This window comes from Ursus americanus, chromosome 14 (assembly GCF_024610735.1).
Source record: "Ursus americanus isolate L20-20 chromosome 14, mUrsAme1.1.p, whole genome shotgun sequence".
NCBI classification, from domain to species: Eukaryota; Metazoa; Chordata; class Mammalia; order Carnivora; family Ursidae; genus Ursus; species Ursus americanus.
This window is the reverse complement of record NC_142140.1, coordinates 71149068-71176858: the sequence shown is the minus strand read 5'-3', so window position 1 is coordinate 71176858 and position 27791 is coordinate 71149068. Positions and strand designations below refer to the sequence as shown.

Sequence of the window (27791 nt, the reverse complement as noted above, 5' to 3'; positions counted from 1 at the left end):
CCAGAGGGCCCCTCGCGCACCCCGCCACGTGTTTTCTCCGCCCGCCAATGGGTGGAAGCGCCGCGTGAGCCTGTGCCCGCCCCCCCGGCGCGCCTGAGCCAATCGAAAGGGTGGTGTGTGTGCGAGGGCAAGTGGGGAGGGGGACTCAGCTCAGGACAGGGAGGCCCTGCTCGCAGGTCCCGGGGTCCCGGTGGCAGCCGGAGCGCTTGGTCCGCAGGCAGCGGGCGGGTGGTCCCCCCTCCGCCCCCACCCCGCGCGTGCGCGCCCCGGCCCCTCCCTCCCTGCCACCCCCCTCGGCTCCCGCGCGGCGGCGGCGGTTCCTCTCCCCCTCCCCCCAGCCCTGGCTCCGGGGGACCCCGCGATGCCGGTCCGCACCGAGTGTCCCCCGCCGGCCGGTGCCTCGGCCGCCTCCGCGGCCTCGCTCATCCCGCCGCCGCCCATCAACACCCAGCAGCCCGGCGTGGCCACCAGCCTGCTCTACAGCGGCTCCAAGTTCCGCGGCCACCAGAAGAGCAAGGGGAACTCGTACGACGTAGAGGTGGTGCTGCAGGTGAGCGCCGGGCCGGGCCGGGCCGGGGCCCGAGGGCCTCCTCGCGGCGCTCACGGGCCGTGCCCGCCCCCGGCTCCTCGAGCCCGCAGCCGCGGACCAGGCCCTCGCCGCCGGGCCTCCTGCACCAGGCGCTTCACCCCCCGGGACCTGCCCAGCTGGTGTCTCACACTCTCCAAGCCCCAACCCTGACCTGCCCCTCACACCGGAGCCTGTCGTGAGCAGCTCCTGGCAGACCCTGAACACTCTCCCAGACTCGAAGCCCGTGACCGGCCTGCCTGGGATCCGGAAGCCCCCCCGTGACTGGCTACCCTCAGACCTGAGTCCTTCCTCCCCAGGACCTGTCGCCCTGAGATCAGCCCTCCCTCCAGTCCCTCTCAGACCCTGAAGAACTCTCCATTGGTTTCTCCTGACTCGGGACCCTACCCGTGGCTGGGCCCACGTCAAATTACCCAGATCTGAGACAGCCCTCCTCCCCTCCCCTTTCCTTACTCCCAGGGATCCTCAAACCCTGGGGCCCTCCTCCCGGGATTTCTTCCTTGGGAGAGCCTAGTTCGTCCTCTCTGACCTGGGAGCACACTCCCTCCATTAGCCCCTGAGCCCTGAGAGCCCCCCAACCCACAACTGATTCCTAGCCTGTGGTACTTACTCCTTCAAGACCAGGCACTCACATGCCGGGTGCTGCTGGGTGGAGCTCCTCCCAGTCTGTTGGGATCTTGCCTCCTGGCCCCTCTCCCCCCTCCCACTGCCCGAGGCTCTTCCTGCAGCAGCACCCAGTTGCCCCCAGCCCCAGGCCTCCTGCTCTAGGCTTTTTACGCTCCCTACCTCCATTCTCTGGCCACCTCCAGCCCTCTCCCAGTCTCCCCTGCCTCTCTACCCATACCTCCCCAACCTATACCTTCATCGTCCTCCTCCTTGGCTCCAGGGGACCCTCCTCCTGTGTTTTTAACTTTTATCTACACAGCCAGGGCTTCCTCCCAGTTTCTGATACCCATGTGCTGGGAAATCGAACTCACCCAGTATTATCTCTCACATGGTATTTCCTTGCTGTCTGTGTACCTCCCCGCCCCCCACCCCCTATTTGACCTGGATTTCTAAGTACCTGCTGCCAGCCCCTGATAGCTTTGGAGCTGCCGCTTTACCTACTCTGGCTCTTTTCTGCACCTCACCCCTCTCATGCAAATAGTAACACACTTGACATTTTTTGCCCAGCCAGAGATCAACAGTAGTTCATACTCCTTTTTCTCTCCCTTCCCTGAAGACCGTTCTAGTGTAGCTACCCTTGCCTGCCTCAGGACCCACTGTCCTCCTCCCTTTGCCCCTTTTCTGCTTAGCCTGATGCCCCACCTCCTAGGCTGTTCCCTAAAGTCCCCCCCATCTACCCCCTGGAAAGGCCTTACAGAAACTCTGAGGACCTAGTGGGCCACCTTACCACTCCCATGTGTGAAGACAGAAACTAAGACGTGTCTTTGCCTTATGTGCCCTTGGCTCTTTAGAAATACTCAATCTTGAACAGCCTCTCTTCTGAGCAAGTAGGTCTCCCACCCAAAAGACAATGGGGGTGCATTTTCTTTCTGCTAACAGTAGAACATCATTGGCTGCTTTTTTCTTACTGTTTTGGGGGAATCAATAGTTTCATCTTTTTTCGATTGGAAAAACTGCATCTTCCTGTTAATTCTATCTTTGGTCTATAAACTTAACTTTCTCTCATGAGCCATGGTATTTATTATAACTGGAAAATTGTTGTGACTGATTCGTTCAGGCTTCATAATTATATGCCTAATGTGGTGATCCCTCTTTTTTGCTTAAAATGTGAGAATTTAGTATGAAGGTAAAGACTTTCTTTTTTCTTTCTTTTTTGGGGGCAACTTCACAAAATTCTGGCAGTGAGATCCTTGGTGTGGGTCATGTTTGGAATGATCTCCAGTTTATGCCCATTGTTTAATTTGGTGGTTTCTGATGCGGTAGGGGACTGCTGGCAGGGTCGCTCAGTGTCAAAGAGAAGTTGTCTTTGGTTTCTTCAGCAACTCCCCCCTTCTGTCATTGGTGTGTTGTTTCTGATGTCCTGTCAGGTGCCCATTTCCTTGTGAACCAGTAGAAGTGGTGGTTGACTTGGTGCAGGACTGAGTGGTCTCAGGGCAGCCCAGAGCAGAAACCCGGCAGAAACTTCAGTAGGATGTCTGGTGGTGGGAGCCGTGGTCATGCCCAGGAATGCTGCCCTACATCTGGATTGGTGACCTGCTTGCCCATCATTGAGACAGTCAGTGGCATGTGAATTGCCCCATCGTCGCCCTGGTTTTTCAGCCAGGACCAGTTTCTTGGACTCAGCCTTCTTAGAATATACCGTGCAGTTCACCCCCTGAATGTGTACAAGTCAGTATAGTCACAGAGTTGGGTAAGCATCGCCGCAATCTGATTTTAGCACCCTTTCATCACCCCAGGGAGAAACCCCACCCCTTCGCCATCACCCCTCTCCAACTCCAGGCAACCACTCATTTTATTTTCCCTAAGATTTGCTTATTCTGGCCACTTCATATACATGCAGTCATACGACCTGTGACCTTTCGTGTCTAGCTTCCGTCGCCGAGCGTCACGTTTCCAAGGTTTGCCCACGTCATAACATGTGGCCATGCTTCGTTATTTTTTACCGTTGCACAGTGATCCGTTGTATGGATACGCAGCAGTTCCTTGGTCCCTTGAGCAGTCGGTGACTATTTGGGTGGTTTCCCCATTGGGGCTGTTGTGAGTCCCAATGCCGTGAACATTCCCGTCTGAGCTTTGCTGTGGACACGTCTTCATTCCTTCTGGGTAGATACCTGGGAGTGGAATGCTGGGTCCTCAGGCAACTCTTACGCTTACCATTTTGAGGAACTGCCAGACTGATTTCCAAAGCGCCTACCCCATTTTTCATTCCCACCAGCAGCATATGAGGGTCCAGTTTCTCCACAACCTTGTTGACACTTGCAACTTATTGCCTATCTTTTTGATTGCAGCCGTGCTAGTGGGTGTGAAGTGGTATCTCATTGTGGTTTTGATTGGAATCTCCTTGATGACTGATGGTGTTGCACGTCTTTTCGTGGGCTTTCCGAAATTCTTTCTTTCTCTTTCTTTCTTTCTTTCTTTCTTTCTTTCTTTCTTTCTTTCTTTCTTTCTTTCTTTTCTTCCTTTCTTCCTTTCTTCTTTCTTTCCTTCTTCTTTCTTTCTCTTTCTTTTTCTTTCTTTCTTTCTTTCTTTCTTTCTTTCTTTCTTTCTTTCTTCTTTCTTTTTTTTTTTAAAGATTTTTTATTTATTTATTCGACAGAGATAGAGACAGTCAGCGAGAGAGGGAACACAAGCAGGGGGAGTGGGAGAGGAAGAAGCAGGCTCATAACAGAAGAGCCTGATGTGGGGCTCGATCCCAGATCGCCGGGATCACGCCCTGAGCCGAAGGCAGACGCTTAACCGCTGTGCCACCCAGGCGCCCCTTCTTTCTTCTTTCTTTCTTTCTCTCTCTCTCTCTCTTCTTTCATTCGTGCATTCATTCATTCATTCATTCCAGTTTTAGAGAGTTCCCCAAGCCTTCGTGAGATTCCAGCTGGGTTTTCCTTGTTGCTGTTGTTACTGTAACTACTCTGTTTCTCCTCTGCTGTCCAAGGAGCCAAGACCGAAGTGAAGGCCAGGGTCACAGTGAAGGGGTACTAGAAAGAGCAGCTGTTGGACACAACTGTGCTGTGAGACTTTCTTGCTAAACATTTGCCTTGTTATCTTTCTCGTCGAGATGCTGGCCTGGCATTGGGTTCAGGTTCTCTGCCTTGTAGTGTATTTGAGTTCACCAGCCGTCATTGAGATGAGTTGGGGCAGAACGGGAGAGAGACAAGGTTGAACGGAGGCCAAACTGAAATTCTGATTCTTGAGCATGTGATAATCCGTGCAAAGTGTCAGCCAACTTCCAGTTCAGTTCTTAATCTTATTAGCAGGTATCCTGGCCACCTGATACCCTTTCCAGCAGCTGTGAAACCCCAAACTATATTGAATTCAGTGAGAATTGCATACGTGAAATTTAAGGCCTCGGGTTAGAGCTCTGTGTCCTGTAAAAAAAGTTCTTTGCTGAACCATGTTATTGCAGACCAGCCCCTTTAGATCCCGTCCAACGCCAAGGCCGGCAGATGAGGATATTTTCAATGCTTTGGCAGTTTTTATGTGTACTGCCTTTGTCACCAGCACCAAACTGTGGGAACGGGCTTCATTGAAGTCCGTTGGCTTTGGTGCTGACCTCATCTGGCTGACTGTGCTCATTACAGTTTTTAAGGATTCCCTGACTATCTGATTTATGGTGTAAATGAAAGTAGTTAAGTCCCCAAATGTGATAAATACCACAAAACTTTCTTAGTTGCTTAAAATGAGCCCTCACGTAACATTAAAATCTCAACGTGCCGCAGTAGCATTGTACTTGGGTTTGCTTTCTTTCCGGGGGTCTACTTTGTAAGGGAGCCCAATTTATCATGAAATCTGAAAATCTGCCTGCACAGGATCCAACTGTGTAGATTTGGGTGAAAGGTGTCCGTGCGGGTGCACTCAGCTGCAAGCAACCATACCCACTTCAAAATAGTTTAAAGAATGAGTGAACCCAGCATCTCCGATTACAAGAAGCTTGGGGGTGGCTTGGTTCCAGATTGGCTCATTCAGGGGCCCCATCTCCCTCCATGTTTCTCCGCTGCCTCCTTGGCCTTTCCCGTCCTGTTTGTCCTCATGGTCTCTAGATGGCTGCCAGGGGCCCAGGCGCCGTGTGCAGGTACTGCATCCGGCAGGGGAAGAAAGAGAGCCTCCTCAAAGCCAGCATCTTTCCCAGAAGCGCCCAGGAGACTGACACAATATCTGATTGGTCAGAACTGGGTCACTCACCCCTAAACCAACGACTCACCAGGCGACAGGGGCACGTGTCTCCCTTGGATCCGTCAGGGCCGACCAAGTCTAGTGGGGCCAGGGTGGGTGCCAGAACAGGCTCTGGGCCCTGGCAGCATGGGAAAGTAGGAAATTGGTTGTTGGGTGGGCATCCTGCAGTGTCTCGGCAACCCATAATTGGTGGATACTCAACCTCAAAATCTCCCATGCCTGTTACCCCTGTTTATTTAAGCCTCCGAAGTCTTCATCAAAAAACACAAACGTTCGTCTGTGAAATGGACAGAGTGAACACGTACAGTATATTCCGATCTGGGGTCAGCATTTTGGTTCATCACTGAAATTGTTTGCCAGAGCGGTCTTCATACGATGCCTTTCTTGAAGACGCTGCCCATTCCGTGAAGGACTAACGCAGGGTTGTGCTTAGTGTAAATATAGGGGAGGAGTGCACTTCTGAGTCCAGCGGGAGGCCTGTGTTGAGCGGGTTTGCTGTTCCCGAAAGGCACTTCGGTCTCAAGATACTCCGCTGAAGGAGGTTGAGAGGGTCCTGGGATCAGCTTGCTTCGTCTGAACCGGCCTGTGGGCAGGGAGGACTCACGAAGGTCTCAAAGGCCAGTGAGCCCTGGCCGTGCTCGGCGGGCACCAACCTCGAGGCCTCCCTTAGCCCCCCTGGCCTGGGACCGCAGGACGTGTGGTCTCCTGGGGGTTCCTAGTTTGTAACAAGACTATGTGTCCTTTCTTTCCAGCATGTGGACACGGGGAACTCTTACCTTTGTGGATACCTGAAGATAAAAGGCCTTACGGAGGTAAGCACGCCTTCAAATGATTAGAACTAGACGGTGGGCCGCACATGCGGCATTCTCAGGGTGAAGGGCCAGGAGCCTCGACCCTGAGGCCTGATTAACACGCCCTGAGAAGTGTTGTTGTCGTACTGAACACACAAAGCGTGTGGTTTTGATGGGTCCTGTTGGAAAGTGGACAGATGCACAGATCTTTAAACTTGATAAATAAGTCACAATGTTCCCAACACTATTGATTTTCTTTTTAATCCTTTGGTGGAAAAAAAAAATAGAGTAGGAATATGGCTACTCATCATCATAAGTTTAACGGTTTCTGGGATAAGCATTAATCCTTCCAGAACCGAGGTCTTTGGAACCCTTAAGCCCTCAGCTCACTGGAACAATGACAGGTGATCATTTCGTCCCCAACCACGAGCAGCTGCTACGGAAATGCAGCGTGTTTTCCTCTCTCGGAACCAACTTTTTAAATCTCAGAACTCCTGGGAATATGGAAAGCAAGAAAGAGCACCCTTTCTTTCCCTGCTAGTGAGTAAACAGGAGGAGGAAGGAGGGGACGGAGCTGGCCGCCTAACTCTTCCATGAGGACCTGGGCCTGACCTGGCTCCCGTGCCCTGTTGGCCTGATCAGCCCTCCCTGTCTCGATGGCCCGGCTCCACGGAGCCATGGGAAGGGCCGGAGGGACGTCCCTGCTCTGCCCCTTACTGGTGCCAGGAGCTTTCATTTCTCTTTCCTCATCTGTAAAATGAGAATGAAAAATACCCGCTCTGCTACCATTGTGGTGAGCACAGCACAGAATGGAGCATTGTGGAATCACTACGCTGACCCGAAACCCACTCAATGGTGTGCGTCAGCTGGACTTGGATGATAAGTAGAATAGAAGGACGCCTGGGTGGCACAGCGGTTAAGTGTCTGCCTTCGGCTCGGGGCGTGATCCCAGCGTTATGGGATCGAGCCCCACATCAGGCTCCTCTGCTATGAGCCTGCTTCTTCCTCTCCCACTCCCCCTGCTTGTGTTCCCTCTCTCGCTGGCTGTCTCTATCTGTGTCGAAAAAATAAATAAAATCTTAAAAAAAAAAAAACAAGTAGACTAGACTAGACTAGACAAATAAAATAAAATAAAATAAAATAAAATAAAATAAAATAAAATAAAATAGATCTGCTCCTTCTACTCCAGGGGCTCGTCCTAGCAGGGAGGAAACAATGTAAGAGCAAGAGGCCGACTCTAACGTGATACAAATTGAGAGATACTAACTAAGGCCCTGAACATCCTCCAGCTTGAAACAATTGTTTCCGTTTCTTTGGTTCGCGCTGGTTCTCCCAGTTCTCTGCGAGAAGTTAGAGAGAATTTTCTGTGAAGTTTGTTGTTGAGATGAAAAAGGTAACCTGTTCCTCGCCTCTAGAAGCTTACCACAGAGCAGGGGTAGAAAATGGGAGCAGACCGAAGGCTTCCAGCCTTTGAACTTACGGTGGGAAACCTAGATACAGTCCCTGTAAATGAGGTACCTGTGATACCTAGGACCTCCCCAAATACGGTGGGGGACACACAGAATGTGCTCCGGCCATAGGCAGCCAGACACGTCTGCTGAGTACAGAACATAAACATGCAGCTTCATGAGGAGACCGGCAGACCGTGTCATGTGGAATGCTACCACTGACCCCAAAACCAGCCACTCGGGTCATAGGGAGCTGCATGGATCGGCAAGTAGCATGAAGAATCGCGAAACGTCTAGAACTTCTGCGAGGTTTCCGTCAGGAGCAAGTCACCCCAACAGAGGGAAGCGCCCCTGCGTCACAGGCGGCCAGGTTCCCTGAGCAGGGGGTGCTGGCCTGGCCCTTCCCTGGGGCTGGCCTGGGGTGGGGGGGCACTCAGGCTCGTGACCGGAGGGAAGAGACCACCCTCCCGGCCAGTCCTTCCTGCGTGCACACGGAGCGGCCTCACACATGCGTGGCCGCCGCAGACTGGCCTGCTCCTCCAGGAGCCCCGGGCACGGGTATGGCCCTGGCTATGGCCCTGACGGCGCGTTCAGTCACAGGAAGGCCGCCGTGGTTCCGAGCTGCCTGGGGCCTGCGCACGCCTCGGGAGTCTTTGAATTTAATCGTTCTTAACCACCTTTTTAGTAGCTGTCCTGAGACAGCTGACCTACCGTACCATCCACCCATTTCAGATGTACAGTTCGTTGACTTTTAGTGCAGTCGCGGCACTGAACAACTGTCTTAGACACTGTTTAAATTCTAAACAGGGGCGTCTGGGTGGCTCAGTCGGTTAAGTGTCTTCTTTCAGCTCAGGTCATGATCTCAGGGCCCTGGGATCCTCAGCGGGGAGCCTGCTTCTCCCTGTCCCTCTGCCTGCCGCTCCCCCTGCTTGTGCTCTCTCTCTCTCCCTCTCGCTTGCTCGCTCTCCGTCAAATAAATAAAGTCTTCAAATTCTAAATCCGATATGTGGTCACTGTCCATAATCCCTGAAATGCCAGAAAAGGTGAGGATGCTCCGGATGACTTTATTACCTGTATTCTAAAATACAGCTGTTCGTTAATAGTTGCGAAAAGATCACATAGGTGGTTCATTTTAATGAAATCACTTAAATGATTGGGTTTTAGCCCAGTCTTCCTCGTGCGTACGATATAGAAAATGAACGTTAAATCGCAGGTCATTTGTCTGTTAGCTACGCCACATTCACAAACGAGCACCGTTTTTAAAAAGGTTATGTGCCTTCTGGAAATGAAATCCCAGAATTGTGAAGAATGTGTGTCAGGTAGCATTTTCTTTGCAATTCTGAGCCAGTCACCAGTGGCGAGAAGGGACATTTCTAGGGAGGCCCCGAGGCTGGCACAGGGCCTAGGAGCCCAGCCTTCGGGGAGTCATGGCCAGGCCCTCCACTCACTCACTAGACAGATTTGGAAGCTTCTGCTCAGGTTGGGCTAGACTTGTCTGAACCAAGGAGATAGGTCCCACTAACCGAACTCACTGAGGCTGATGTATACATAAGAGGGCTCGTTTACTCATTTCTAAAATGAGGTACATGCATGTTCCAGAAGTTCCCTCCGACATAGTAGCCGATTGGGCGTTAATCCCCCAGAAGGTGGGGCTACATGGAAAGGCAGACCCATCACCAGGGAGTTTTTGGTGGGCCTGGAGTCCATGTGGGGAGTGGTTTGGACAGCTTAAGTGCCCAACAACAGCTAGACCCACTGTAGGAAGCCCTTGCCTACTTTGGGGGTGGGGGCTTGCTGGCTTCAGCTTTTCCTCTCTCACTTGTTTTCTTGATGTCCCGCCTACAGAGTTTTTCCTTTGGCTCTAAAAATTACCGCCAGTCTGGCTGTTGTCAAGTGCTTGAATTTCCTGGTCCTGCCCTGAGAGATAGTTCATCTTTTTGGTAACTTCTGTACCTCTTGACTCGCATTCATCAGGCAGTATTTATTTCATTTTAATTCTCAGAGCTTGGGGGTACGTTGCAGTCACCCTGATGTATTGCCTGAAACATTTTTAGTGCAGAATCCATTCGTTCGGAAAACTAGCGATTTGAACCATAAGTATTTTCTTTGTATTAGAAGAGGACCACTTTACCGTTTTCTTCTTTTCTCCCTTTTTTGTAGAAGTTTAAAAAAAAGTGTTAAAGCTCAAACCTCAGAAAATCGATACGTATAGCTTTCCATTTAAAATCTCAAGTCAGGGGTGCCTTGGGCGTCTGCCTTCGGCTCAGGTCATGATCCCAGGGTCCTGGGATCGAGCCCCGTGCCACGCTCTCGGCTGAGCGGGAGTCTGCTTCTCCCTCTCCCTCTGCCCCTCCCCCTGCTCTTGCTCTCCATCTCTCTTTCAAATAAATAAATAAAATCTTAAAAAAAAAAATCTAAAGTCAGATACTCACTGATAACAGAACTTTCTCCCTTAGTAGTTCTTCCTAAAACAGATGAGCATAATTTAGTTTATACCTTTATTTTATTTTATTTATTTTTTAAAAGATTTTATCTATTTATTTGAGAGAAAGAGCCTGAACAGGGGGAGGGATAGAGAAAGAGGAAGAAGCCGACTCCACGCCGACCAGGGAGCCCGACGCGGGGGTTCAACCTGACCTGAGCTGAAGGTAGATGCTTAACTGACTGGGCCACCCAGGTGCCCCTAGTTTATTATTTTTTTAAGATTTTATTTTAAGTAATCTCTACACCCAACGTGGGGCTCGATCTCATGACCCTGAGATCGAGAGTCACATGTTCTACCGACTGAGCCAGGCAGACGCCACTAATTTATACCTTTATTTTTTTTATTTTTTTAAAAGATTTTATTTATTTATTTGACAGAGATAGAGACAGCCAGCAAGAGAGGGAACACAAGCAGGGGTAGTGGGAGAGGAAGAAGCAGAGGAGCCTGATGTGGGGCTTGATCCCATAATGCCGGGATCACGCCCTGAGCCGAAGGCAGGTGCTTAACCACTGTGCCACCCAGGCACCCCTAATTTATACCTTTAAAATCAGGTTTACCTTTAGGAAATCTCCCCTTTAATTTCTTCACTCTGAATATATAAATGTCTGTATGAGGAACCCAGGCCCTGACTTGGGGGGAGGGGTGTGTTTTGGTGGGGAGGGTGCTGTATATTTCAGAGTTCACTGTCGAGACCATAGATGGCCTCGCAGGCCCCTCCAGTCCACTCTGGTGTCCGTGGCTGTGCTGTTTCCTGGGAGCCGCTGACCCAGCATGGCAGCATCTGCTAGGGCATCCCCAGCTATGTGGCAGGTCAAGCTGAGAGACGTAGCAAAGCCATCAGAACAGGTGTATTTTAAACACGTGTAGATGTTTGATGCAGCCTAAGGGGCCTACCTAGGGTCTGAAGAAGAAAGGGGGACCTCTGGGGTCCCAGGATTGTTAGGACCGTAATCCACGGTTTGTCAGGCCAGTGACCATCATGACCGTGCTTCCAAAAAACACCAGGGGCTGGCAGGCTAGGCTGAGGGGTTGTCTGGTTGGTCGGTCAATTGGTTGCTTTTTTACAAATGCAGAGAAATGGTAGGCTTCTTACAGTGTTAACTTTTTCTTCCACTAGTTTCTTTCTTTTTTTTTTTTAAGATTTTATTTATTTATTTGACAGAGAGAGAACAAGAGAGGGAACAGAAGCAGAGGGAGTGGGAGAGGGAGAAGCAGGCTTCCCACTGAGCAGGGAGCCCGATGCAGGGCTCGATCCCAGGGCACTGGGATCATGACCTGAGCTGAAGGCAGATAATTAACAACTGAGCGACCCAGGCGCCACTTTTCCATTAGTTTTTTTTTCAAAATCTTTGGCGCCTCCTTATTAGCAGGTGAACAAATAGCAAATAAAGTTGACAAGAGTATTCTAAGCACCCAGTTAGGATGACAGCTTATTTTTCCATATTTGTTTCTGTTGTCCTGACTTTCCATCACAGACGTGATTTACATATATCTTCCCTAGTGTAGATGGCCTTAGTTCATATGATAAAATTCAGTGTACCCTAATATACCAAGGTATTCTGCAAAAAACAAAAAACGAACAACAACCACAAACCCCCCCCCCCCCCCGAAACCTGAAGCATGGGCACAAAAGAGACAAATGACTGAGGTAGTTTGAGAACCGGGGGCCAGGCTGTGGCGTGAGGGAGACTCAGCTGTCGCTGTGATGTGGGAGCCTGTTTGGGTGTTTTCCTTGGAAAGGAAAATCTACTTAGTTACTGTCTGCTTCGTATCCTAGAGTACTCAGAATTTACTTGTCCAAATTCTTTTCTGAGCGTTCAGTACGTAACGAGTGAAGTCGAAGGGGCGCCTGGGTGGCACAACGGTTAAGCGTCTGCCTTCGGCTCAGGGCGTGATCCCGGCGTTATGGGATCGAGCCCCACATCAGGCTCCTCCGCTATGAGCCTACTTCTTCCTCTCCCACTCCCCCTGCCTGTGTTCCCTCTCTCGCTGGCTTTCTCTCTCTCTGTCAAATAAATAAATAAAATCTTAAAAAAAAAACAAAAACCACACAAGTGAAGTCGAAGAAGGGTTCTCTATTTCCGGCAACCTCCATAACGTCCGGGAGACTCTGACAACCTTCAATCCACGTTGACTCTGCAGCCAGCCATCGGCAGATCTCTGGACCTAACTCAGTTTGGGTCATTGCTTCGCAGTGCGATCATTTTTTTCCAAGTCCTGGGAAGAAGTTAAAGCCAGGTCGATTTTCCTTTGGGAAAGGTAAAAACTCCTGTTCGACATCTTATTTTGATATTTGCGTTTTTACCATAGGAGTATCCAACCCTTACGACCTTCTTTGAAGGAGAAATAATCAGCAAAAAACACCCTTTCTTAACGCGGAAGTGGGACGCAGACGAAGACGTTGATCGGAAACACTGGGTGAGTAGATGTTTGGTCTGCTCCAGGCCCACCCAGGCGCTGCTAGAAAACCAAGGAACTTCGCTCTCGGGGTCTTATCACTGTCCCCTGTCCTGTCCACCTGTCCACTGTTCCTTCTCATCTCCTCTACGTGGGGGAGCCCTGTGAAACATACAGCCTTGGCCTCTGTCTTCAGGGTTGGTGGGAGGTGGAGATGCAGTTTCTAGAAAGCTCTCCGTGTGGGGAGAGCCACAGCAGGTTTGGGGGGTGGGTTCTCACCCAGCTCCAGACTGACACGCACAGTCTCAGCTTCAGCGTCATCAGGATACCACTGAAAACTCCAGTCCCCCAACTTTTAACTGTCGAGTGTGGGGTGTGTTCTCAGTCACCAGTAGTGAGCACTGTGAGACAACTTTGAGTCACCGTCCTCAAGTCTTTTCATTGGCTTTCACGCAAGTTTATGTCTTCAAAAATCCGTTTCTCCACCTGTCATAATAGCCTTCCGGCTTAGTTGACCTTGCTGATGATGAATTTTGGTTTTCGGGTTTTTTTTTTTTTTTCTATTTTTTAGTTTTTTAAAGATTTTATCTTTAAGTAATCTCTGCACCCAATGCGGGGCTCGAACCTACAGCCTGGAGATCAAGAGCCGCACGCTTCACTGACTGAGCCAGCCAGGTGCCCTGGTGAATTTTGGTTTAACACTGAGGAAGTCCAATGCGTTCACTCTCTAAACCCACCAGAAGTGATTGCGTCAGTAATGAAGACTCTAGAACTCCTCAGGCTTCCACTGCCCCTCTCACCTGGCTGTTCAAGCTCTCTCTTGATTCTGGCACAATAGTCCTTGAAGAGGGCTCCTGACCACAGACCCTCGTCCTAGTTAACCTCACTGTAGATTAGCCGCTTTGCTTGTTAATGTTTCCTACTTGAGATAGGAAAGGGTCATCTTTCAGGTGCTGAGTTTCAATCAAATTTAAACTTGAGCCTTTAAAACCAGTTTTTGTAAGCTGCATGTTTTACCTGTTGTCGCAGATAGACACCGAAAGTCGGTCATTCGTATGTGTACAACACGAGGGAATGAACAAGATCCGAGTCTCTTAGGCTGCTCAGCTGGGGAGCCCGAGTGGTGCCCGGTGGTGCCGGTGCGATGGAGCGGAGCTGGAGGGCTCCCTGCTGCCATCTGGTCCCACCCTGCCCGATGCCGGCTCTTCCGTGCTGCCCGACGCCCCCAGGATGGCTCCTTTCTCTCTTGGACGGCCCCAGTGGGAAAGCGCATCCTTGTACTGAACCACAGCCTGTCTCCCATCCAACTTTGTTTTCCATCTCAAATTGGTTCTGCAAAAAAGCAAGGTCTTTGAGACTCAATGAAAAGTCAATTCTAAGCTAGGTCCGCTGCAAATTAAATACCTGGAAGCCAAGTGTTAGTGATCCAGACTTCCATTAGAACACGGGAGAATGTCTGGTTCTCCTTCGTTAGGCCGAATTGAAATATTTTGAGTGACGGGGAACAAACAAGGCCACCCTTGATATGGTAGCATGTGGAGCTCGGCCTCTGGGCCCTTCCCCACCCAGCAGTTCGGTCACCTTTGCAGTACTCAGTTTCCCGTAACTTTCCCAGCCCACTCCGGAGTCCCAGAATCCCATGTGGGATCCCTGCTTGTCAGGGACTCGCACTGCCTGACACAGGCAAGCCCCGGGGATATTGCGGGTTCCGTTCCAGACCATCACAATAAAGTGAATATTGCAATAAAGTAAGTCACGTGAATTGTTTTGGTTTCCCAGTGCGTATAAAACTTAACGTTTATGCAATACTGTAGTCTGTGAAAAGTGCGATAGCATTGGGCCTAGACCAACAATGTACACACCTTAATTTTTAAAAACTTTATTACTAAAAAATGCTCAGCATCCTCTAAGCTTTCAGCAAATCCTAATCTTTTTGCTGGTGGAGGGTCTTGCCTCAAGTCGATGGCTGCTGACGGATCACAGGAGTGGCTGCCGAGGGTTCGGGTGACGGTGGCAGTTTCTCAAAATAAGACAACCATGAAGTTGACCACACTGACTGACTCTTTCTTTCACAAACGATTTCTCTGTAGCACGGGATGCTGTGATAGCATTTTGGCCCCAGTGGAACTTCTTTCCAAATTGGAGTCGGTCCTCTCAAACCCTGCCTCCGCTTTACCAACTAAGTTCATGTGATATTCTAAATCCTTTGTTGTCATTTCAACAATCTTCCCAGCATCTTCACCAGGAGTAGATTTTGTCTCAGGAAACCACGTTCTTGGCTCATCCGTGAGAAGCAACTCCTCGTCCATTCAAGTTTTAGCATGAGATTGCAGCCGTTCAGTCCCATGTTCAGGGTCCGCTTCCAGTTCTCTTGCTGTTTCCACCACATCTTCAGCGACTTCCTCCACTGAAGTCTCGAACCCCCCGAAGTCATCCATAGGGTGGGAATCAACTTCTTCCAGACTCCTGTTCATGTAGATATTTTGACCTCTTCCCATGAGTCACAAAGGTTCTTAATGGCATCTAGAATGGTGAATCCTTTCCAGAAGGTCTTTTCAGTTTACTTTGTCCAGATCCATCAGAGGAATCGCTATCTGTGGCAGCTCTAGTCTTATGAAATGTATTTCTTAAATAAGAAGGCTTGAAAGTTAAAATGACTCCTTGATCCACAGCCTGCAGAACGGAATATAACAATATAAACAACTTAAACCTCCCTGTCCATCTCCATCGGAGCTCTTGGATGACCAGGTGCATTGTTAATGAACAATAATATTTTGAAAGCAATCTTTTTTTCTGAGAATTAAGTCTCAATGTTGGGCTTTAAATATCCAGTAAATTATGCTGTAAACCGATGTGCCATCATCCAGGCTTTGTTCCGTTGACAGAGCACAGGCAGAGTAGATCTAACGTAATTCTTAAGGGCCCTAGGATTTGGGGAGTGGCCAGTGAGCACTGACTTCAGCGTAAAGCCATCAGCTGCACGAGCCCCTAGCAAGAGCGTCAGCCTGTCCTCTGAAGCTTTGAAGCCAGGCGTTGACTGCTCCTCTCTAGCTGTGGAAGTTCTGGATGGCGTCTTCGTCCAACAGGAAGCTGTTTCATCTGTGTGGAGAATCTGTTATTTAGTGTAGTGGTTCAGTGTAGCGTATTATCTTCATGAAGATCTGGAATCTTCCGGAGAACTTGCTGCAGCTTCTACGTCGGCCCTTGCCGCTTCGCCCTGCACATTTGTGTTACAGAGACGGCTTCTTTCCTTAACCCTCGTGAACCAACCTCTGCTGACTTCAGACTTTTCTCCCGCAGCTTCCTCACCTCTCAGCCGTCACAGAATTGAAGAGCATCGAGGCCTTGCTCTGGGTGAGGCTTTGGCTCAAGGGAATGTTGGGGCTGGTTTGACCTTCTGTCCAGGCCGCTAACCCTTTCTCCACGTCAGAGCCTGCTTTGTTACCATTCGTGTGTTCACTGGAGTGGCACCTCTCATGTCCTTCAAGAGCTCTTCCTCTGCGTTCCCAGCTGGGCTCACTCTTTGGTGCCAGAGGCCCAGCACTCAGCCTTCTGAGACGCCGTCCTCACCAAGTTCAGTCCTTTCTAGCCTTTGATATAAACTGACAGATATGTGACTCTTCCTTTCTCTTGAACACGGCGAGGCCATGGTGGGGTTATTAATTGGCCTCATTTCAGTATTGTTGTGTCTCAGGGAAGAGGGAGGCCTGAGGAGAGGTGGACAGATGGGGGAATGGCCAGTCAGTGGAGCCGTCAGAACGCAACAACATTTATCAATGAAATTTGCTATCTTCTATGAGGGCAGTTTGTGGCGCCCCTAAACAGTTGCGTTAGTAACATCAAAGATCACCGATCACCGATCAATATAACAGATATGAATAATGAAAAGGTTTGAAATGTTGCAAGGTTTACCAAAACGTGACACGGAGACATGAAGTGAGCAAATGCTGTTGGAAAACTTGTGCTAATTGACTTACTCAACACAAGGTTGCCATCAACCTTCAATTTATTAAAAAATGCGCTATCTGGGGGCGCCTGGGTGGCTTAGTTGGTTAAGCATCCAACGCTTAGTTTCAGCTCAGGTCGTGATTTCAGGGCCATGAGATCGAGCCCCACATTGGGTTCCATGCTCAGCGTGGAGTCTGCTTGAGTTTCTCTCTCCCTCTCCCTCTGCCCCCACCCAAATAAATAAATAAATCTTTTTTAAAAACGCAATATCTGCAAAGAGCAATAAAGTGAAGTGCAGTAAAACCAGGACCGCCTGTAGCTTGGAACGAGAGACATTGCTTTTCACCCTCTAGCTTCCCCGAGTGATATCTAAAGTTGGTATCACGGTGGTGCCCTGAAGTCAAGGTTCCATATACTTAATCCACTTAAAATAGAAATATATGTGTGACAAATTCTGTGAGTTACTACTTCTTTGTCTTAAATTTTATTTAAGTTATTTTTATAAAATGAATGCATATTTATTTGTAAATATTTGAGTAAACAGAAAAGCAAAAGGAAGAAATCATCTCTAATAATACCCAAAGTTAAAACAGGTATTAACCTTTCTTTCTTTCTTTCTTTCTTTCTTTCTTTCTTTCTTTCTTTCTTTCTTTCTTTCTTTCTTTCTACAAAAATAGGATCATGAGACACAGTTTTATAACCTATTTCTGGTCTCCTTTTTAAAAAGGACTTAATCATATATGACCCACTTCCTCTTTCTGCTTCACTAGCTGGCCCCAAGCCACGCTCCTGGGTCAGAGGGCCCCGCTTTAGTAAAGCCCTCTGTCTCTTCGGGGTGACGTACTGGTTTTAAGTTGTTCTGCGTGGCTCGTGGTGACTCACTTACAGAGATCTTCTCGCTAATCATTCCTGGCTTTGCTTGTGGCAAGGTGCCCTGAGAAAAAGCCGTCGGAATCGCATCCATTCCCAACTCGGGGCCTTTCCTTGGACCCCATTAGCTAGGCAGGCGTAGCCCCATGGTACCTCGGCTGGAGGTCAGGCCCAGGTTCACTGCTGGGGACCTCAGGCTCCCTTCCCCGGTCCTCAGCCTTTGCTACCCCTGTGGGCCGCACCCAGCAGCTGTCATACCTCTGCAGAGGTGCTCGCCACTGGGCGCAGAGGGCAGTTCTGACACCAGCTTCCCCCTCCGTCGATCAGTCCTCATGCTCCTTTTTTTGTTTTCAGGGCAAGTTTCTGGCTTTTTATCAGTATGCAAAATCATTTAATTCAGATGACTTTGATTATGAAGAGCTGAAGAATGGGGATTATGTCTTCATGAGGTGGAAGGTAAGGTCCCAGCCCAGCCAGAGCCTGTGTTGTATGCAGTGCCCCCTCTGCCCCCCGGGTCCGGTGCTCATTACGGCTTGTCTCCATGTAGTGCCTTTACACGCTCTTAAAAAGCAGGCAAGGCTCCAGGCCCCACTGGCCAGCTGCTGCCATGCCAGCCGGTTTGTCTTTGGTGACACTGTTTGGTGGTTCACAGATGAATTCGTGGCTGGGAGGGATGGTGGTCGCCCTCAGCACGTTCGACTGTCCAGGTTGAGTCACCCCTGGTGTTCTGTGGACTCAGGGGAGCTCCAAAGTCAGTCCCCATCATTTCCTACTCTGAGCCGAGAACCCGTGCAAGAGACTGTTCCCTCACCACGTCCTAGCCAAGCTGCAGTGCGGTCTCAGCTGGTCTGGTTCCCTCCGGCAGGAAATGAGGGACCAGGAATGGAATTTGGGTTTTCCACTCACCAGCCCTCAGAGAACTCCATCTGGCTGGACTGGAGAGATTGGCTTGGGGCTGACAAGTCTTTGTGTTCCGTCTTTCGATAGCCTGGTATTTACTGTGTTCCAGCCGCAGGCTAGCAAAATCGTGAAGGGGGTTTGTGAAATCACTTCGTGAGCGGACACCCACTTCCAACCCCTGGTCCCCAATCTGCAGGAAAAAGCTGTTTTATTTTGAAATCTTGCCAGCTTTCATACAGGCAAATCATTTAGAGTATCTATTCAGTTTGTAAGCTAATAATTTGGGGAGGGGGGTGCGGGTCGTCTCTTTTTGCATAGACACTGGCCAGGTACAAAGAGTAAAAGCTGAGTCCGCCCTGGCGAGCTTGCTGTCCAGTGGGAAACGTGCCAGCTAATAAAACCCTAAAGGAAGTATCTTGCAAGGTTCTAATTTTAAAATTAATTTTTAAAATCTACCATTTCAGAGGTTGAGGAAAAGGATGGAGAGTGTCTTAAAAAAAAACCCAAAAAGCAGTGGAGTTGTTTGGTCTTCAAAGACCTTCTCAGCGTGACTCACTGTAGGCTTTCAGTAGATCTCTTGGGTCCCTGAGACCACTGACCTCATCTCGCTGGGAGAGTAGGTGCCCGGATGTGGCTTTCAGCTTGGCTGTAGCCAGAGATCACAAGCTCGCCTCTTCCCAAGGTGCCCGAGCAAGAACAGTACCATTCTGATGGCTGTGGATGGGGTGTCGGGCTTTTTGAGGGGCTGTTACGGGGGCAAGTGGTCACTGGCCTGCCCTCAGAATGCAGAGGTGATTAGGAACCTACCACCAGGTCCTGGGGTGCAGCAGAAACTTCCTCTTCCCAGGTCATTCTGTCTGTGGGCTCCGAAAGGTAGGTAGGCATCGATTCATTTTCGAGATACGTGCACCATAGAACCTTCTCTTCATTGCTGATCTTGGTGAGCTCGAGACACAGGCTGCTGTGTTAGTATCTAGAATGCTATGGACAGATCGGGTTGAAACGCAGATGTCTGCTTCGTCCAGCAAGTCTGGGCAAGACCACGTGACACGGGAACCCTAGAACCACCTGAAGGCTAACGGGGAGCCCCAGACGTGGCTGGAGCACGCCGTCTGTTACTGACCTCCTCCGTCTGTGTGCAGGAACAGTTCCTGGTCCCGGACCACACGATCAAAGACATCAGCGGTGCGTCCTTCGCTGGGTTCTATTACATCTGCTTCCAGAAGTCGGCAGCCTCCATAGAGGGCTACTATTACCACAGGAGTTCAGAATGGTAAGGCACCCCACAGGCGAAGGGGGCGGCTTGCTGCTGTCCCCCCACCCCCCGGGCTCTCCCTCCGCTTGCCAAATCCAAAAGAAGCCCTCCCCACCTGTCTGCGTAGCTTTTGTGCTCTGTCTGCACGGGGAGGGCCTCTTTGAATGATCTCGGTTGCCCGTAGAGGGCTCCTCTCCCTAACCACAGAGCAGAATAAGTAAGATGAAACCAAAGTGCGCGGGAAAGGAACTCACTGCTCAAAGCTTTCCAGCAGTTCTGTATTATCAGTGGTGTTTCTCCCAACCTCGGCTGCTCTTGTATTTCCTGCCAAATTTAATCAGTAAGTAACATGTAAGCTCCAGCACTGAGCAGGGTGAGTTTTGCTGTTAGCAGCCTTTCCAGTTTTGTGGTCACATTCCTCAGATGCCGGCCCCACGCGCGCTTGCTCGCAGTCTGGTGACCGAGGGGCCCCCGTGGGAGCTGGCGGTCCTGCCCTGTGTTTCACTGGAGGTGAAGGACGGAGTGCCGCCTCAAGCGCTAGCTTTTGTCCCCTTTCTGGGGACCCTCCTGCCCCGTCGCTGCTGCTTCAAGTACCTTGCTGTGCCCGAAGACGGAACCCTATCCCAAAGCACCTTATCTCCTTTCCGAATGTAGGAGCACCGCATTCCCTTCCACGTTTTGCACGCTTCTGTGATTTGCGAGTGATGCTTTCCTGGGTGGCCTCAAGTTCCTTGTTCAGTGGCAGCAAAATGATATCTGCAAATAAATGCCCTTGGGCTCAGCGCAGTCTCTGCTCCCCTGAGAGCCGCAATTACCAGGGTGTCAGTAATTGCTCTGTTTTCAAAGGAGTTTTTAAAACCGGTTATATCCTTTTTTAAATAGTAGCTTTATCGAGAGAATTCACATGCCATACAGTTGGCTCATTGAAAGCGTACAATTCGGTCGTCCTGAATATTCACAGCTGTGCGGCCATCACCCCAATCAATTTTAAAATGCTCCCATCACCACCATGAGAAACCCCGTACCCCTTAGCCCTCAGCCCCAGGTCCCCATCCCCTCCTTGCCCGAGGCAGCCACTAGCCGACTTTCTATACAGATGTGCCCATTGCGGATATTTTCTGGAAAGGGAACCACACACCGCGAAGTGGCCTTTGTGTCAGGCTTTTTGCACTCAGCCTAACGCTCGGAAGGTTCAGCCTTGGGGCGGCCTGGGGCAGCCCTTCGTTTTTATCGCTGAGTAATTTTCCGTGGCGTGGATATGCAGCAGCCCCTCCTTATCTGCGGTTTTGCTTTCCGCGGCTTCAGTTATCCGCGGTCAGCCGTAGTCCAGAAGCAGATGGTAGTCAGCGGTAGCCCAACACTCGGTCACAGGCCTACGTCACTCACCTCCCCTCGTCTCACGCAGGCACGTTCCCACCTCACAGCCTCACAACAGGAAGGGTGACTACAGCACAAGAAGTATTTTGAGGGAGAGACCACATTCACGTAACTTTTATTGCCGAATATTGTCATAACTGTCCTATTTTATGGTTAGTTCTTGTTCATCTCTTACTGTGCCTAACTTATAAATTGTACTTTGTCATAGGTTTACATACAGGCAAGAGCAGTGTATAAAGGGTTCGGTACTATGCACGGTTTTCGGCATGCACTGGGGGTACTTGAACGTACCCCCCACAGATAAGGGGGCCTCCTGTACTACATTTTATCCGGTCATCATTTGATGGGTTATTGCCACCTTCTGCCTACTGTGACTAATGCTGCTGAGTGGAGAAGTATGTGTTTGAGTCTCTGCTTTCAGTTCCTTCGGGCATATACCTGGGAGTGGGATTGTTGGGTCGTATGGTCATTCTCTGACTTTTTAAGGAGCCGCCAAAGTGTGTGCCGCACCAGGGTTCCAGTTTCTCCACATCCTCCCCAACACTTGTTATGATGTCTTTACAGTTAGAGCTACCCGAGTGGGTATGAAGTGGGGTTTCGTGGTTTTGATTTGCATATTCTCATGGCTAATGCAGGATCTTTTTTTGATTGATTGATTGATTGATTGATTGATTGATTTTGGGTGAGAAATAAACTGCTTTTTCCCATGCTGCGCCTCACTCCCACATGAAACAAGTAGGGGGAGAGCTAGCATCTACCCCATCAACTTTGATTGTCCCCAGGGGTTATCATCGCCTTGTGTGGATTGTCCTGGCCTCTGTTTCTCCTTCATCTGCTTACCTCCTCGGAGGACCTACCAACGGGGCAAAAACAAGCACATCAGAACTCTGATGGTCTCAAAGCCTCGTAGCCGTGTCTAGGGAGGCCAGAACATGAACGTGAATGGTAATAACATAAGCTTCGGGGATAGCTGGGAAGTCTCTGTCTTCCCTGAGAAGTGGGGTGTGCCTGTGCTCCCCGTGAAGTCCTGAGGGTGTTCCAGGCTACTGTTCCCGGAGGAGAACTGAGCGAGGCAGAGTGGAGGGTGAGGAGGAGGCCCGGGGCCCGGGGCTTCGGTCCGCGTCTTCTCCCCGAGTGTCCGCTGCCTCTCCTTTCATAAGTCGTACCATGACCGCTTCGTGGTCGAGCACGAGGCCTGAAAGCAGCTCCTCTCGTGCAGAGCTCAGGAGGATTAACCAAAGAAACAGCAAGAGAACCAAACGTGGTGCAGCCAAAGAGGTCTGCGGTGCACCGCGTTCCGGTTCCAGCCGGGGGCTTGCCGGGCGCTCCGGGTGCGGGGAGGGTGCTCCGCACCCGTTTGGTTTTCAGGCTGCTTAGACCGCCTCCCATTTCTCTCTCTTCCCGCACTGCAGGTATCAGTCGCTCAATCTAACTCATGTTCCTGAACACAGCGCACCCATCTACGAATTCCGGTGACAGTGGTTCAGAGCAGGAACCAAATAAAACTGAGCTTGGCAAAAAAAAAGAAAAAGGAAAAAAAGAACTTTGCCAAGAAAATTGTGTACCTGCCAGAACCCGGAGGACGTGTGTTCCTGTTTCTTCACGAGCAGACTCGCATCAGAAAGCATGAATGTTAACCCACAGAGTCCAAGGAGCATGGCCAGCCAGCAGGGCAGGCGGAGGGAGCGTTGTCTGTTCTTTCTCCCTCTCTGTGGCAGTTTGGTCTTAATCTGTTTTTAAGCTACCTTAAATGCACTTTTCCTTCCTGCACAGCTAACTTCTGTATCACCGAAAGGCCCATCCCCCCCCACCCCACCTCCAGCCCAGTAGAAGGTCAGCCCCCCCAGTCACCCTCCGCCTTGGTGCTCAGTGGTCTCCGCCCAGGCCCCAGCCCTGCGCGCCGCCCCCCTCCCGCACCCCCAGTTGCCTAGTCTGGTATCTCGAGAGAAGGCAGAGCCCCAGCACACGTGTGCCCCCCCAGAGCTCTGTGCAGGGAATCGGGGAGCTGCGGCAGCATCCGCCAATGAAACAGGAGGCAGAGGCTGCTTCACGGGGTCACCTGGCGCTGCCCCACCCCGCCGTGTTCACGCCAAGCTAGTCAGAGGCAGGTTCCCTGGTCCTGCCGTCGGGGATCACTACATTTAAGGCTTCCAGATCCCTGGCAGGAACGGGTTCCAGTCCTGCTTCACTCAGCACGTTTGCTCCAAACTTTTGAACTTGAGGGCAATACTAAACTTAAAAAAAAAAAAAAAAAGAAAAAAAAAGAGTTTTTTTATTACAAAATTATTTTTATGGTCCCTTTAACAAGGACCCTATGGCAAATGCACAATTATTCAGAATTACATTTTATCGTTTTCACATTGAAAACAGCAAATGTTGACTTAGTAATTTTTATACCTATATCTATATGTAAATGTATATTTAATCAACCAGCAGTTTCAAACTAGTCATCCTGGTACAAAAGTTTTGCAGCATTGCATCCATTCTAGTGCTAAACCTGAGAGCTGTTTTGGGGCCAGTTTAGCATTTGTACCTCCTCCTTTTGCTACTCACAGCAGCAGTGCTCCGAGGCGACCTTCTCCATCCTGCAGAAGGGGCCGCCGTCCTTCTCCTGAAACAGCGACTCTGAAATGTTGGGATGGGGGAGGGGTGGGAACACGAACACGCTCGAATAACTCAAGGCTCACGTGCCAAAGTGTGTGTGTGGGTGTGTGGGAGGGTGTGGTTTTCGGGGGGGGGGTTGTTTTTTTTTAACGTTTTAAAAAGCTTAATAGGTTGGCATCAGCTGGGGCATCGAATCTGTTGGTGGTTTGCAAGACTTGCTCAGAGTACAAGAGGGAGAGCTGTAACCCACAGGAGCAAGACAGGCCGAAAGCTGCATTTCCCGGGTCGGTGTAAGAAAACACGTGGCCCTTCGGGCTAGATGAGTGTCAGGGAAATGGTGTGTTCTTAAAAAGTGACTTTCTTTTTGGCGACTATGTACTGTACGTGACTGAGACTGAATGTTGGGGAGGCCTTAAAGGAGAAGTACTTGGGAAACTAGTCAGTGGGCGCCGGGACACCGAGGCGGTGTAGTCCTAAGGCTTTGGACAGAGGTGAGACCGCCCCATCTAGGGAGGCCAGGGTCTTGGAGCCCCCAAAACGTTGCCCTAGTGACTGCAGTGGAAAAAGGATTCACGTCCATTGGCGGAGCTGAGTCCAATGTTTTCTTGATTCTGAAACCTCAAGGCCTCAGGATGGCTGGGTCTGGTCACACCAGCCGATGGCACAGTACCAAGGAGACCACGCGGGCACGGCCTCCGGCCTCCGTGTGGCTGGCAGGTGTCACGTGAGTCGAGGAGACAGTGGGGCCGTGCTGGCTTTCCCAGGCTGCACGAGCCGTCCGTTTCCCACTCCCCCCAGTTCCCTTCTCACCATGCTTGTCAATCTCGTATGCATTTTGCAAGCTCCTTGAAGGCTAGAGGCCCACTAGGAACCGGAGGGGCGAGCTCACCCCCTGGACCTCATCAGGACCCTATCTGTGTGGCTCTGGAGGTCGGTCGGTCAGTGGAGCGGGCAGGGAAAGACATTTGCAAACATTGCTGCTGTTCAGCTAGCCAGATGGGCCAGGTTCTGTTGTAGGATTCCTTCCTTCCTTCCTTTTTTTTAGCGAGGTAATGAAGTGTACCAGTTGTATTGGGGAAAATGAAGAAGTGATACCTTTGCTAGATCTTTCGGGCGCATCTGTGATGAAGATGTGTTTGCATAAAAATCTCCCCGGTTGAGCACAGGGAAGGCATTGTTTGTCCACCTCCTCTCAGTAATTCCCAAACAATCAGCATCAGCCCCTTTCTTTCTCTGAGTCCCCGTCTGTGGTTATCCTTTCCTGAACCTTCTCAGTGGTTTACATGCCTCTGGTACTATGTGCAATAAGTTTTCGTTGACGCTTGTATTCATCAGTAAGAAATCAGTGCCGGTTGCAGATTTTCTACCGTCTTCCTCCACCGCAAACCAACCTGCCGTGAGGTGGGACCTTAGGGGTTCGGCCGTTCTTTCCACTGCTCAGAGAGCTTCCATTCTGCGCTCCCAGCCTTGTCTCTCTTCTGTGCTGGAATTATCCCTTCCCACCCGCCCATCCTTTTAAACTATACAGCATTTCAGCTGCAGTCCAAAGGTAAGCAATGCCTGGTATGAGGTAGGAGGTCCCATCTGTGTGCTGGTTCTGTTGGTAACGTGGAAATCACAAAGCTCCAGGGGAGCAAAGGGGCTTTTTCAATGTCTTTTGCTTTCAGAAACAGGGAATTTATATTCTAAGGCCTTGAATTGAGTTTTTTTTTTCCTCATAAAATAGTCTGATAAGCTAATTTTTAAAAAGAAATGCCATTAAGTATGTTGCATTGTGGTTTAAAATTACTAACAAGTTCTGGGAAAGAAAAAATATTTGATTTTGAATCTTACATGTTTTTAAAAATTAGATGTGAATGGGCACAAAGTATGAATATTTTGTTTCTTTAGGGAGGACATGTGGAAAGGGTTTGAGGGTTTGGGATGGGAGAAGTATTTTGCAGAGCTATCAATGTCCAAATAATTTTTAAAAAATAATAAAGGTATTTAAGCAGTGACTTTGTCCTGTTTCTAAATCACAACTGTGCTGTTGGAAGAGAACAGCTCCCTTTCGGGCCCTGTGTCTGTGGAGGTTCCTGGCCCGAGCCCCCGCCCCCCAGCCCCATCCTTGTCCCTCCTCATTCTGGTGCTGTCCGCTGCCCCACACTGACCTTTGAGCTCCTTTTGGGTAATTTCTACATTTCTTTAAACATACGGAAGCCTTTTTTTTTTTTTTTTGCATGTATTCAGGATTCATACTTTTTTAAAAATTTTATTAGAGAGAGCGAGCACAAGCAGGGGGAGCAGCAGAGGGAGAGGGAGAAGCAGACTTCCCACTGAGCAGGGAGCCCGATGCGGGGCTCAATCCAAGGACACCGAGATCATGACCTGAGCCGAAGGCAGACACCTAACAGACTGAGCCACCCAGGCCCCCCCAGGATTCATACTTTTATTTCACACAGAGAAAATTCATAAACAGAGCTCTCTGTTCACTGCCTGCTTCTCAGTCTGTCGCCTGCACAGCCAGTGTGGATGGGGACCCGTCTGCAGAGGAAATGCCTGAGCCCCAAAGCTCTCGGGCTCCAGAGCGGCTGCACCGGCGGCGGCCTGAAGCCAAGTTCAGGCCCCTGATTTCTCTGCACCGTGTGGCCAAGGGCCCTAGCCGAGCCCGTTAACGCCTGACTGGCACGCCAGGACACCTTGGCGCTCTCGTTCACAGCGCAAGTTTCTGGTACCACCTCCCTTGGCAGGGCCGAGGAACACAGCTGGAAACACCATGTGAATTTTTGAGAAAATGTTGACAGTGTTGACAAGGTTTAACGTTAAGCAAGTTGAAATGCTCAGGGAACTTACACCTGTGTCGGAGCAAACTTCCCGCGTGTATAGTATAAAGTATCATCTGATCTCCTGTTGTTTGATGAGCAGTGATAATAAAACTCCTTTCTCCCGAGACGTGTCAAGAAAGGAAGAAGCTCTTCACAAGACGACTGGTACAGCAGAAGGCACCGTTTACTGGTGGTTTTGTAGGGGGAGAAAGCTGAGGGATGCCTAGGTTCTCGCTCCCAGATCTCCCTTTAAGTCCTAACGGGACCTCCCACGCACCAGCCAAACCTCCGAGCCCGAAGAGCAGAAGGAACCATCTTTGCGTAGGTCAGAGAGTGGAGGGTTCTAGGAGGTGTTCCTGGAAGCACTTTTGAAACTGTAGAAACGCCCCCACACACGTCACATGTCATTCTTGCCGGATGATAATACTACAAAATATTTGCCGAGGCTTGCCGTGTGCGCTGTGCCGTTCTAAGTCCTGGGGCAATGCAGAAACAAGCCACTGTCCCGGGCCTCGAGGAGCTAATAGTCTGCAATGGAGTGGACATTGGCAGTCTGATCCCCACAGCTGGAAAACCCTCTTTCAAATCCCAGTGTTAGAGCCCCGCTTTTACACCGTAATTGGCTTTGCTTTTAAGCTATCCATAGGAACGGTGGAAAAGTGCTTGGGTCGTGTTCAGCGTGAAACCCGCGGCAGGACAGGACAAAGGGGGAATTATAAATACCAACGCAGCCTGCATCGATCTCAACTGCACCCGAGGAGGAAAGCATTAAAATTGCCCAGGACTGAAATAGGCAGCTGGCTGTGACACAGAAAAGTGCCTGAAAATTGGATTGCAATTGAGCAAGTTTTTCTTCTAGATTTTTCTTCCAAACATCTAAAGATTGAAACTCCCTACTTGCACATAGCAAGCAAAACATGTAAGGCTTTTCGTTTGTAGAGAAGCATAGGCTGAAATTCAAGTTCATTTTGCTTTTTTTATTTTTTATTTTTTGTCCTTCTGATTTTCACCTGGCTCCATCATCTGCAGCACTGGTCCTCCCTCCTCTCCCTATTTGCTCAATGAATAGCCCCCTCCCTCCACGCTTTCTCGAACTGGCACTGACTCGGAGCACTGCTTCTCAAACCTCGTTGCCATTAGAATCACCCAATTCACTTATAATCCTTTTGACCGGCAGCACCCCAGACCTGTTCTCGCACCCCTTCCTGAGTGCCTTGAAGTCCCCAGGTGACTCCGGTGTGCAGGGAGGATTGAGTTTCCCACGGAAATGAGAGAAGGGCTTTCAGGCTCGTGATGTTGGTTTACTGAGCATGGTCCCTACTGGGTGGAGGTGACACAAGGTGTTTAGTATCACGACGTCAGAATACCAAATGCCATGGGCACCTGGGTGGCTCAGTCAGTGAAGCGTCTGCCTTCGGCTCAGGTCATGATCCCGGGGCCCCAGGATCGAGTCCCGCATCGGGCTCCAGCAGGGAGTCTGCTTCTCCTTCTGA

The 27791-nt window shown here is 50.2% G+C and overlaps 1 protein-coding gene across 1 annotated transcript; it reads left to right on the top strand.

Moving 5' to 3' along the window:
• Positions 1–147: 147 nt before the first annotated feature.
• GID4 (GID complex subunit 4 homolog) lies at positions 148–25489 on the top strand. Its single transcript, XM_045778232.2, has 6 exons — positions 148–550; positions 6172–6231; positions 12454–12561; positions 17713–17814; positions 19401–19531; positions 22303–25489. The coding sequence occupies exons 1-6, from the start codon at positions 362–364 to the stop codon at positions 22364–22366; spliced, it is 654 nt and encodes a 217-aa protein (XP_045634188.2). The 5' UTR covers positions 148–361; the 3' UTR covers positions 22367–25489.
• The last annotated feature ends 2302 nt before the right edge of the window (positions 25490–27791 follow it).